Genomic DNA, 12373 nt, shown 5'->3' on the forward strand with positions numbered 1-12373 from the left:
CCTTGACAGCTGATGATTTTAAATACATAATTTGCTTTCACAATATGCTATTGAGCACTAGGTACTTCCGAGAGTTTTGGGGTTGTTTTCCTTACTGAAATAAATGATCTGCATGCCAATGGAGAACTTTGTCCAAGTAATCAAACAGGCAGTTATGTGGTAAGCTACTGTGGAAACCTCATAAAATCCAGTAGGACAAAAAGTGGCAGATGAGTTTCTTTGTAGATAAATAAAAGGTGGTGAATTTTGGGATTCCTAAACTATGCTTATGTGACATAAGCATGTGTATGTCCCATGAGCTGTACCTGTCAAACTAAAGTTTGACAGGTACAGCTCACAGGATAGATCTTTTATCACCACTCATGATTCTCTTAAAAATCACCTCAATGCAAGCACCAGTCACCAGAAATAGCAATAAAATACTGGGCACCACTGGGAAAGTGATTAACATCATTTTGACTCTCCATGAAACCCACATATTCAGTATTGGGTGCAGCTCTGTATCCATATTTCATGAAGGATTTGGAGTTAGAAAAAGGCAGAGAGGAGGAAGATAAGTGTAATAAAGGGAATAAAGCTTCAATAGACTAAGGCTGACATTAAGCTGGAAAAGAGAAGGTTGAGGGGAACATATGATTAAAGTGCAAAGTTTCCAGAAGGCAATGGGTAAGGGGAGTGTTCATCAATAGATCCCACAACAGAGAGCACTGTGTGAAAATAGTCAGAAATTGGTTTACTACAGTTAAAAGAAAGTGCAGCTAAAAAGAAAGTGCAAGTAGCTAACTTCTGGGTTTGTTTCCAGTCGACATTACTAATGAAAACAGTGCCAAAAGATTTGAAGCAAGATTACACAAGTTCCCTGACAAACACACTAAAGCAAAGACAATGCTGAAGTATACATCACTCACATAGCTGTAGATGTCAGACAGTACTAGAAGACTGGACACCAGGAACAGCCAGACTTACATGCAATCCATACACAGCAATACCTGTTGCCAAAGTTTGTAGCAGCACACTGGGCTACATAGCTTGGGGATGTAGGTGACTTTTTCATAGGGTCAAAAGGCAAGCAGGTAATTTTCCAATCATTCATTACAGGCAGTAGAAACATAAAATGATTTGTGTTGGAAGGAACCAGAAATCATCTAGTCCAATCTCCCTGTCACTAGATCAAGTTGCTCAAAGCTGCATCCAACCAACACTTCCAATGAACCAAGTGCTCCACTGAACACTTCCCATGATGGTGCATCCACACCTTCTCTGGGCAGCCTGTTCCAGCGTCTCATCACCTTCATCCTTATATCCAAACTAAACCTATGCTCTTTCTGTATAAAGCTATTTCCCACAGTCCTGCCATTATAGGCCCAGGCAAAAAGTGTTTCTCCACCTTTCTTACATGCCTCCTTTGCATAATGAAAGGCTTCAATAAAATCTCAAAGGACACCTTATTTACATAGAAGTTATCTACCATATTTCAGCATTTGCAACTAGAATAGTAGCTCTGCAAGTCTGTAAGTCTCTCAAAACTGGTGAAATAACAAATGAGAATTGTTACACAGAAACACACATGGAAGGTTTACTACTTCAACACAGAACAAAGGAAACTTAACTTACTGAAAACAGTGCTACCATTGAAAATCCTGCTGAATATTCCATGACAGGAGGACCATCCACCCTTTCTTCAAACTGCTGAGTGAAACTAAGCACTGAGGCAAAAGTTACATAAATGTCAGAGTCATGCCCTATCAGTTAAGTGTCATGCCCTACTTAAAACTGCCAGTAAGTTGAAGTGGAAACCGAAGTCTGAAAAAAAACCTTGGATTCACATACATTTTACAAGTAGCCAAGCCTAGAGAATTACTCCAAGCTTGAGATACACAAGTGACATCACAAGTCGCAAAACTAAAAGGTAACACCACTTCACTATATAATTAGTTTATTAAATCAGTATTTGTGAAGTATTCAAATGTTGACAGCTCCATCAAACACAACCAAATATTCATAAAGGTCACAAAAGTCATGCCTGACAAAAACAACTCCCACTGGAAAAGCTCTCCAGCTATCTGAAATTACAAACACTGAGGCAGAGTGAGGCAGAGAAACTTCCAACCAATGCAGTCACACTTGGTTGAAGTTATAAGCAAAGATATTGAAAGCTTGTACTCAAGGCTTGTGGTAATTTTTAATACATGGTGGGGTAGCAAAGCTGAAGCTAACTCAAACAGTTACCAGCATAATTTTGAGCTTGACACATCAGAGTGCTGTCATCATATGCAGGTAGTAAAAAGGAAAAAAAAAAAAAAAAAAAAAAAAAAAAAAAGCCTTAAAATAAAATATTGGAAATCAATGTTTTGGAGATGCATTTCCTTAGACAGCAGCTGTCCTATTAGCTTTCTTTAGTACAATACTGCATCTCCAGTGACACCCTGCACCCTTCTCTGCTTGCTCTATGCCTTTTCCACCTTACATCATATCTTCAAGAGATCCATGCTCACCTCATGCATGAGTACTTTCTTTACCCTTCCTGGACCTGAACAAGCATTTCTGGAACCTGACTCCACTTCAAAGTTACAGATAAATTCCTGCCCTTGTGTACAGTGGAGAAAGAAATGGTGAGAGGTGGAAACTTTAAAGTACAGAAGTTTATAGTATAGGACACAGACCATTTGGAACCTTTCCCAGCATGCAGCTCAGATCATCCTAACACAAAAAATTGACACATGTTATCCTCTTCCTCTTTGTCCTCTCTCATGGAGACAATAAACCACTTTTTTCCTGCCTTAACTCTACTCTTTAGGTCCACATGTCCCCAACCCTTAAAGAATAAATATATATTTCACAAATCTTAACATGCTTCATGATTCTCACATAGCCCTGTTTTCACTCATGTGTCCTTGATACAGAGCAAGGTTGAAAAATATATTAGCAGACTTCAATTTAACAATAAAGAAACTTACTTGGGCAAATACATCTTTTCTAAGTTCTTTTACCCCCTACAAAAAGTTATCTTGCATTAAGATATAAGATGCTGTAACAACAGCACAGAAAGGCATTCATCAGCACATCCCAAAGACTCTTCATCATTCCAGCACTGCAAGAATAAATCCAGTATTACCAGTTAACACAGTCTGCTATATATATGATACATGTCTCAACTAGTTGAGGAACAGGAAAACACTCACTGTCAGACATCTATAATAAATATTCTCTTCACTATCTCAAATACATCATGTACCTCCATTCCTACCATAATACAGATTTCAGAAACAAGTATGATACACCTTGGACTTTCAATTCAGTTGTAAGTAAGGATCTCTATTTTCACAGTGCTTTCAAATTTTTTGCCATAACAAGAGAGAACCTCAAATTTTCAGCAACCAGGTGATGTTACTCCTGTCTACTAAGCTATCAAAACTCTGCTGGTGTGAAAACAGTTTACCCAATTATTTAAAAACAATGTTAAAAAAAAATTACCATTGCTGGCAGCCTGCTTCAAACAGTGAGTTTAAGGAGAAAACTTAGTACTAACCAAAAGCTCCGCATCCTCAAGAGGCAAAGACTTCTTATGTTTTATTTGGTTAATATTTAACTGCTTTCCTTTAATTGATTTTAATTACTCAGCTTAGAAAAGACTCACTTCCATTCTCTGTTGGATTAAATCAAGTAATGGTAAATGTCTTTCTGATGTTAATATGTAGCCATGGAATTGACATACTTCAAACACAACATTATGACTCCTATGTAAGATCAGAAAGGATATGACAACAGACTATGAAAAGAGAGCTTCTGTTTAAATATACACACAGCAGAAGCAGTCAGCAACTCTTCAAACTGCAGAGCCAGGGAGAGCTCAACCCAGTATTTGCTTAACTGCTGATCATTTTTGTCAGTCCTTCAGAATGCATGCGTGCTTTTATACTGGCAAGACAAATTCATCACGTACACAGGACTTCACCTATTCCTTAAATCTACCAAATGAATGCTATAAAAGAGATCTAACTTTTAATAATAAGCTTCTGGATCAATAACAAAAAAAAAGTTATAGGCTGTACAAAGGTAAAAGTGGCCAATGCTATTGGTAAATGCTAGTAGTTTACTGTTAACACCTGGCACAGTAAATAAAGTAGATGAAGACCAATTGCCTAATTTTGGAGGCACACTTTGGTATTTCATTGCTCATTCAAAACCTAAAGAACAAAAAGTACTTTAAGGAAGATCTTAAAGTAATAATGAGCTAGTAACTATTAATGAACAATTATCAAGTTAGCCATCCTTCAACCACAAGGCCCTTACTAGTCACAGTCAATGTTTCACAAGCTTCTCCAACATTCCACTAACGGGCCTTCATCTTGTCTTGCACAACTTACCTTCAAGTCTTGGAGAAGAAACCAGCGTTAGCCTCCATTTCAGTTATTTGTACTTTTCATTTGCTAATGTGAAAACTATTTAATTGTGGTTTTGCTCAGTTTTTCAGAAACAGACTAAGGCTGCTGCCTTATTTTCAGTGAATCACTGGTACAGCTTTTGTTCACAATAAACAATCATAAGTTGAACACACTGACTACATGCTTCTACTCTTTCACAGGGTCTCCTTGGCCTCCAGCCACATCTATGTCTTCCAACTTTTCAAATCTCTCTCAGTCTATCCATAACTTCCTGGTTTTAACTAGACAGCTAACTGCTATCAGCATTTGTGTCAACCTAATAATAAAGTAACAATGCACCCAAGTGCCAAAAAAACTTGTCAGGTCAGTATCTGAAAATCAATATAGTTTATGAGACTCAGAGAAGCAGACCACGGTATCTTCAGCTTTTATGTCTGTACTGCAAACCTAGTACTGCTGAACACTGAATACAAAAGAAACCGAAAGTTTGTACTACTGTGCCTTGTCTCCAGGTTTGTATTTCAGCTTCTGACACTATACATTGTAACTGGCAACTACTACACTTTAAAGGATGAGACTGACAGAACTGATGGAAGGAACAATATCCTCATCTCTTACATTATTGAGAAGTACTACACAAGCTCGTGGTCACTTGCTGCTAGACTCAGATACCAAAAACGCACAAAATAAAGTTGCTTCCATGTCAAACACAGTGAAACAATACACACCAATCACAACATAATTTTACACGCAGGTATCTGACTAACTGATGCCTTCTCTTTGTTAAAGTCCTCAGAGGTATATCAGCAGCCACAAGTAGGAGTTGGTAACAGGCACATAAACAACCTTGTTCAACAGTCCAGCCAGTCATGTGCTGGCACATACCTGTTATACAGAGGAACACAGGCACCTTACTTCCTGACAGCTCATCATTTTGGACAAATACTTCACATTCCTCTGCCAGTCACAGCCCAAGCCAGTCTCGTTTCCTCGGCGCCTACTTAGAGGTTCGCACCTGCCTGCGAGTTTCCAGGCGGCTCGCAGCTGCCCGGTGGGGCCGACAAGAGCCCCCTCGCAGCTTCACGGAGGTGGGGGCAGGGCAGCAGCCCCGGCCCGGTGCTCCCCACGCCCACCCCCGGCTTGCCCAAGTTGTACCAGGAGCTCGGCGCTCCCGGCCGCCCCCGTCCCGCCGCCCAGGCCTGCCCCGCCGCCCGCCCCGGCCGCACAGGCCCCGCGCGGCCCTTACACGGTGACATGGCCAGAGCCGCGCACCACCACCGGGTCGGGGGAGTACTTCAGGAGCTGCTCCTCCAGCGCCCGTTCCTCGTCCTCCTCCTCCTCGTAGATCTCATCGAAGTCCGCCATGGCCGGGCCGCGGCGTCCGATGAGCCAGAGGAGCCGGGGCGACGCGACGGGAGGCGGCCAGGGAGGCGGACGGGAGGGGGCCGGCGGGGACTGCCCGGTGCCGGGCCGGGCGGCAGCGGGGCCGCGGCGGCGGCAGCGGCTGAAGCGGCGGCGGCTCCGGGCGGGGACGCGCCCGTCACCCTCCGCGGGGGGAGGGGGCGAGGGGCGGGGCAGGAACAACAACAACAACATCCGGCCGCGGGCCCGCCCCGCTCCCGGCCGTGCCGGGCCGGGGCCCGGGGCTGTGCGGCAGCGCGGCCCTCCCGGAGGCACGGAACGACTGGGAGCGACCACAGCGGTCAGCGGGTCCAACCCCTGCTGAAGGGGGTCTGCCTAGAGCACAGGGCAAAGGATTGTGTCCCGACGGTTCCTGAGTATCTCCGGTGAGGGACACTCCACAGCCTCTCTGGACAATCTGTTCTGGAGTGTGGTCACCTGCACAGTAAAGAAGTTCTTCCTCCTTCCACACCGCGGTGGAGCTTCCTGTGCATGAGATTCTGGCCGTTGTCCCTTTTCCTATTGCTAGGCACCCCTGAGAAGAAGCTGACTCCATCCTCTGACATCCTCCCTGCAGATTCTGATAGATATTGATTAGGTTCCCCCTCAGACATCTCTTCTCAATGCTGAACAGGCCCAGCTCCCTCAGCCTTTCCTCACGAGAGAGATGCCCTTATTCATCTTTGTTGCCCTCCACTGGACCTGCTCCAGGAGCTCCATGTCTCTCCTGCCCTGAGAAGCCCAGAACTGGACACAGCACTCCTGATGTGGCCTCACCAGGGCTGAGCAGAGGGGGGGGATCACCTGCCCTTCCCAATGCAGCCTGGAATACCATTGGCCTTCTTGACCACAAGGTTTTATCCCTTTTTTAAGCATCCATGAAGCCCATGGCACAGGAGGTTGGGGTGTGTATTCGGACATCTGCTGTGAGCTGAGGGGTTGCCCACTGGTCCCTCTGGTTTAGTGCACAGAGATGTGGGGAAAGTGGCCCCTGGCCAAGGCTGACCTGCTGAAGGCTGAGACCAGGTGTGTGCATGTCCCTTGGTACTGTCAGTTCCTGGATCTGCCATTCCTGTGGCAGCCTTGAATCCTCCGTGGAAAGCATCATGCTAAGGCCACTGTTTGCAGAGCAGATGAACAATGAATTTGCAGAGTAGCAGCCCGTTTAGGACTACATTGATGAATGCTAAGCAGAAAACCCTAAAAATTCCAGGAATTATTCTTCTCTCTTGGCAGTTTTGGTATTTTTCATAACCAAAACTTAGAACAAAGACTGGGAAATGCCATTGTGAGCATAATGGCCTTAGCAACAGGTAGGCCGTCAGCTTTTGTGACAACAGTGGAAGGCAATGTGACACAGGATAATAGCACTAGTAGGATGACATTTTAAAAAGGGGGAGAAGACCTTTTTTATTTGACAGAGTAGATTGTTGTATTGCATACTTGCAGCAGTATCTAATATATAATGTCAGAGGGTTCAGCCTGAAACAGTCAAAAAAAAAAAAAAAAAGGTAAATCTGGGAATCATAGGAATCATAGAATGCCTGGGGTTAGACAGGACATTAAAGATCATCAAGTCCCACCCTGCCCTGCTGTGGGCAGAGACACCTTCCTCTAGACCAGGTTGTTCAAGGCCTTATCCAGCCTGGCCTTTTGGAAATTTCCAAAGATGAAGCGTCCACAGCTTCTCCAGGCAACCTGTTCCAATGTCTCACCCTCACAGAAAATGTAAAAACTGCATCTTTCCCTCACAGTAAATAATTTCTTGCTATGTCTAATACATGTCCTGGTAGAAAGTCCCTCTTCATCTTTCTTGTAGGCCTTCTTCAGGTATGCAAGGCCACATTCAGGTCACCTGAAAACCTTCTCTTCTCCAGGCTGAACAACCCCAATTCTCTCAGCATTTCTCCACCCCTCTAATCAACTTGGTGGCCCTTCTCTGGACTCGCTCCAGCAGGTCCATGTCCTTCCTGTATTGCGGACCCCAGAGTTGGATGCAGTGTTCCAGGTGGGGTCTCACAAGAGCAGTGGGACAGAATCCCCTCCCTCCCCTGCTGCCCACGGGGCTCTGGATGCAGCCCAGGACACGTTTGGGTTTCTGGGCTCTTGAGTTCCCATGGCAGGGTCATGTCCAGCCTCTCACCCACCAGCACCCCCAAGTCTCTCCCAGCAGGGCTGTTCTGGATCTGTTCATCCCCAGCTGGGGTTGGCAGGGGTGGTTGCCCCAACCCAGGTGCAGCATCTTGTACTTGGTCTTGTTAAACATCAGGAGATTCCCATGTGCCTATTTCTCATGTTTGTCCAGGTCCCTCTGGATGGAATCCCATCCTCCAGGTGTGTCAACCACACTTCTCAGCTTAATGTCATCTGCAAATTCACTGGGAGTGTACTAGATCCCTTTGTCTACGCTATTGATGAATATATCAAACAGTGCTGGTCCCAGTACAGACCCCTGAGGGATATCACTTACCCCTGATGACCATTGGGAGCTGTTGACCTCCACCCTCTGGATGCAACCATCCAACCACTTTCTTATCCATCTCACAGCCCACCCCTTAATTCCATCTCTCTCCAGTTAAGAGAAAAGGATGTTGTGGGCTTTTACCAGGCTTTACAGAAGTCCAAATAAATTACATCTGGAGCACTCCCATTGTCCGCTTCCATGAGTGTGAAGGGAATTCTGCATTCCCCTTTATTTTCCTAGTACTTTATATATCTTATTTACAATAGCCTCCTTTTCACATTATAATTTTTCCTTTGAAACCTGCAGCTCTTTTTTCCTGGCTTGTTTCAGTATATCATAGAATCATAGAATTTTTGAGTTGAAAAGGAACTTAAATATCATCCAATTCTGCCATGGGCAGGGAAACTTCCACTAGACCAGATCACTCAGAGACCCATCCAAAGTGCCCTTGAACACTTTACCACCCTCAAAGGAAAGAATTTCTTACTAACATCTAAATCTAAACCTATTGTGCTTCAATTTAAGGCCATTTCCCCTTCTCCTATCACTACAGGCCCCAAGGCTGCTGTGATGTCTCCCCAGAGCTTGTCCAGGCTGAACAACCCCAACTCTCCCAAAAGAATAAAACCAACCTATTTTCAATGGAGAGGTGCTTGATCCCTCTAGTCATCTTTGTGGCACTCCCCTGGATTCGTTATACTGATTAGTTTATTTTCAGAAAGATTACATTGCCACTTACTCTCCATTACTCAGTTCCTGGTGTATTTCTCAGGTGTAGAGTGTATATAAAGATATGACAATGCTTACTGCTCTGTGTAAAACCAGGGTAGAAACAGTGTGGTTGTGAGAGAATCCATAACACTGGCTTTGCTGCAAAGGAGAAAGCAGCATTTTGTGCTGTCACACTAGAAAAGTGTGACAGTATTTCTATCATGAGCTACTTGTAACAGGTTTCATTTCCTAAATAACAGAATTCTACAGAATAACACAGAATTCACCTGAGTAATAATGCACTTTCATACTAGTGTACTTAACTCATGGGGTTTTTACTTAGTTATTCTTCTTACATGTCTCAAACAGAAATTGCATTTAGACGGCTCATTATTTCCATCTAACAGTCCTGAAATTGAGTAAATGGATTAAATTTAATGCTGGCAAAAGCAAAAGAAAACCGAGTGGTTTCAGTGAAGCTATGCCTCCTTATTCTACCTCAGTCTACAGATTGATTTGGTAACCAGTTTGTTTTCAGACACCTATTTCACACTAGCAGATTGATAATCAGGGTTAATGCAGCACAGCAGCACCATGCTGGAAGTCTTGGAAATGACACTGAAGGGATGGGCATACCTACATCACGCTTAATCTCTTGCAGTTGTGCTGCAGGGACCAGCAAATGTTTGAGTTACCAGATCCCTGTGCTCTGCAGCATGACAAGCTTGGTTAACTCACTCGGTGGATTTGACAAAGAGAAAGAAAGTCTAATGCCTCTCAATCTCAGTTTAGGCGTATATTACTTGCCTAACAAATGCTGGTTCCACAGTCCACAGTTTTCAGGTGTTCAGTATGTGGCAGCCTTTAAAAGATAAAGAGCTGTGGTAGGTATGATGTGGAAGTTCTAAGTTTCTAGGCTGAGGTGCCCATGATGCTTCAGCGTATGTTCACAGCACCTGGTGTGCTTGAAGCCTTCAGCACTGGACTCAGCAGTAATGGACCACCCTCAGAGGCTGCAAGGAGACTCCTCATTTTGTGCAGCTTGTTCTACCACCTGCACTGAAGAAGGCAGACCTCTCCTTTGTTTCAAGAAGTATCAGTGAGCTGTCACTTCTTCTCCACTGCTGATGTGTCCCTGCTATGTGCCAGCCCTGCTACCAGCCATGTACTTCCAAGTCCATGTTTTTACATCGCAGAGTTTGCTTGTGACTATTTTGGTGTCTACTCTGACCCAACACTGTGGGACTCCCACTTACAGTTCATCATCCTTTCTTTGGGAACAGTGAGTGTAATGAAAGGCTCATACTGATTGCATTTTTAAGCAACTTAACTCTCATTATATCTAAATAAAGATATTAGACTTAGAGTCCAGACTGGGGAGCATTGTGCTGCTGTTCCAGGTAGGAATGCCCTCCCTCCCCAGTGAATTTCCTTACTGCAATAGGGGAGAACTGATACTATCTACAGATCTCTCTAACAGAGGTACTCCCTCTCCTCAGAGTTATTCTGTAAGAATTGCATACTGTAGTCTAAAGAAGACTTTAAATAATTTCTTTTTATGCAACTCTTTATTCCAGTTCCCTGTCTTCTGGTTTCTACTTTTTTTTTTTTTTACTTTCCTTTCCTTTATTGTTTGTCCCTCTCCTTTTTTCTATGTTTCTTTCCCAGCTCCCACTTCTTAATTGCTTCTTTCCCCTGCTTTCCTCTGAGATCTTTCAGTTGTTACTCACCTCATTCCTCCCACAGTCTTTGTCTTGTTTCTCCCTGTCTTTTCCTTGTTAATTAGTACATTGTTGGAACTTATGAAGGGAATTGTTTCACGCAACAGGGCATCAAAGAACAAGCAGCAGGTGCAGGCGTAACCTTGTCCTCTGAACTCCTACCACTACTCAATAGCAAAGCAAAGCTGGCAGGAACAGCTTCTCTTTCCCTGATTAATTAAGAGAGGTAGCCAGAAGGAAAACAAGAGTGGGTGGTGATAGCAAGGAAAGGGGGCAAGCAGGGATGGTACAGAAGCCAGAGGAGAGAAGATAGAAATAACGTACACTGCAGAGGGAGTTTAACAAAGCTACAGAACTGTAGCAAATCTCCAAGGGCACTCACATCAGGCTGTGCTTTTCTTGATGACCTGGTCTGCTCTGAGACCTGGTCATCAGTCCCTTCCCTTGACACAGACCCCCTCACCTCTGGGTTGGCTCCTCTGTCCTGCTTAAATGTCTCATTGCTCTTGACAAATCTGGATAAAGTGTATCTGATAATGTACATGTTTCTGCTAATGGTAAAATCAAATAAAAATTTAAAAATTATTTACAGTATTGCAGAAACATGGAAAGGCAAAGTCAGGAACAGGTACATAGCTAAAACTCACACGCCAGAACTTACTGTTAGTCACAGCATTGTATTTGTTTGTCTGACCAATTTCATTATGTCATTTCTTGCTGATTAACTGATTATTTTGCAAAATCCCTGTAAACCCCAAATAAATGAACCAAGATTTTCTGTGCAAAAATCAAAGGGAACTCTTGGCACCAAACCATTATGGTAAGTAATATTTCTATTTCTGACTTTCTGATGCAGGATTGTTTAAGCTCTTAGAGTAAAAAGGTATGTTGAATAGCTCCATTTCATATCCTTTTTTATTAGTCTTTTTTTTTTTTTTTCTGTCAAGCAATTATTTTCCTTTTGGTCCAGCTTCCTATATTGCATGAGGTTAATGAGACAAGTTCAAAAGATACCTCTATATAGAATATAGTATTTCTGAGACTATCATAAATAAAGTACAGAAAGCATAGATTGCATGTAAAGAGAAAAGCAGATGCTTCCTTTTCAGAATTCCCTTAACATATAACAAAACAAAGAATAGAGTCCTTGTAGTTTCAAGTCTGTTAAAACTGTGGATGGGTGGAATTGGATACTCCTGATCTTTCAAGGACCAAATAATTACACATTTCTGAAGGCAGAATATCCAAATCAATAAAGAATTTGTGATATATTTCACATAATCTACAGGCAGCATAAACTCTTGCCTGTTTTTAGGCATTACATTGGGTTTTGCTTTCTTCTTGGAGGACTCATTAACATGAAATGTACACAACAATTTGTTTCTTCCCTTCCTATCAATATTAGAATCTAATGCAACATGCTGCTTGACTTTTAGGGTTTTTTTCCTATAATCACATCAATTAAACAGAAATACACAAAACTCTTTTGTATTTGATTTAAGATTAATCTAGCATTGAAACTGATGAGTTTTTATTCAGTGCTGGGAGACAAAAAGCATAAAGTCAACTAAGGCAAAATGTAAACAAAATCATATAAACATGCAAATGGAACATCAAGTTTTAAAGACATTCTTAAAACAGCAGATGTACAATATCAATCCTTTCTTCACAAGGTGGCCTTTAAGAAAGAA

General features: G+C 42.9%; 1 protein-coding gene across 1 annotated transcript in view; it reads right to left on the minus strand.

The window, feature by feature from the left end:
- The window catches only part of CHIC2 (cysteine rich hydrophobic domain 2), a 30770-nt gene extending 24815 nt beyond the window's left edge, over positions 1–5955 (minus strand). Inside the window, exon 1 of the mRNA XM_030271087.4 lies at positions 5632–5955. Within this exon, the coding sequence (XP_030126947.1) occupies positions 5632–5750 (119 nt within the window). The 5' untranslated portion in view covers positions 5751–5955. The remainder of the gene's footprint in view (positions 1–5631) is intronic.
- Positions 5956–12373: the final 6418 nt, after the last annotated feature.

Source organism: Taeniopygia guttata, chromosome 4, assembly GCF_048771995.1.
Source record: "Taeniopygia guttata chromosome 4, bTaeGut7.mat, whole genome shotgun sequence".
NCBI lineage: Eukaryota > Metazoa > Chordata > Aves > Passeriformes > Estrildidae > Taeniopygia > Taeniopygia guttata.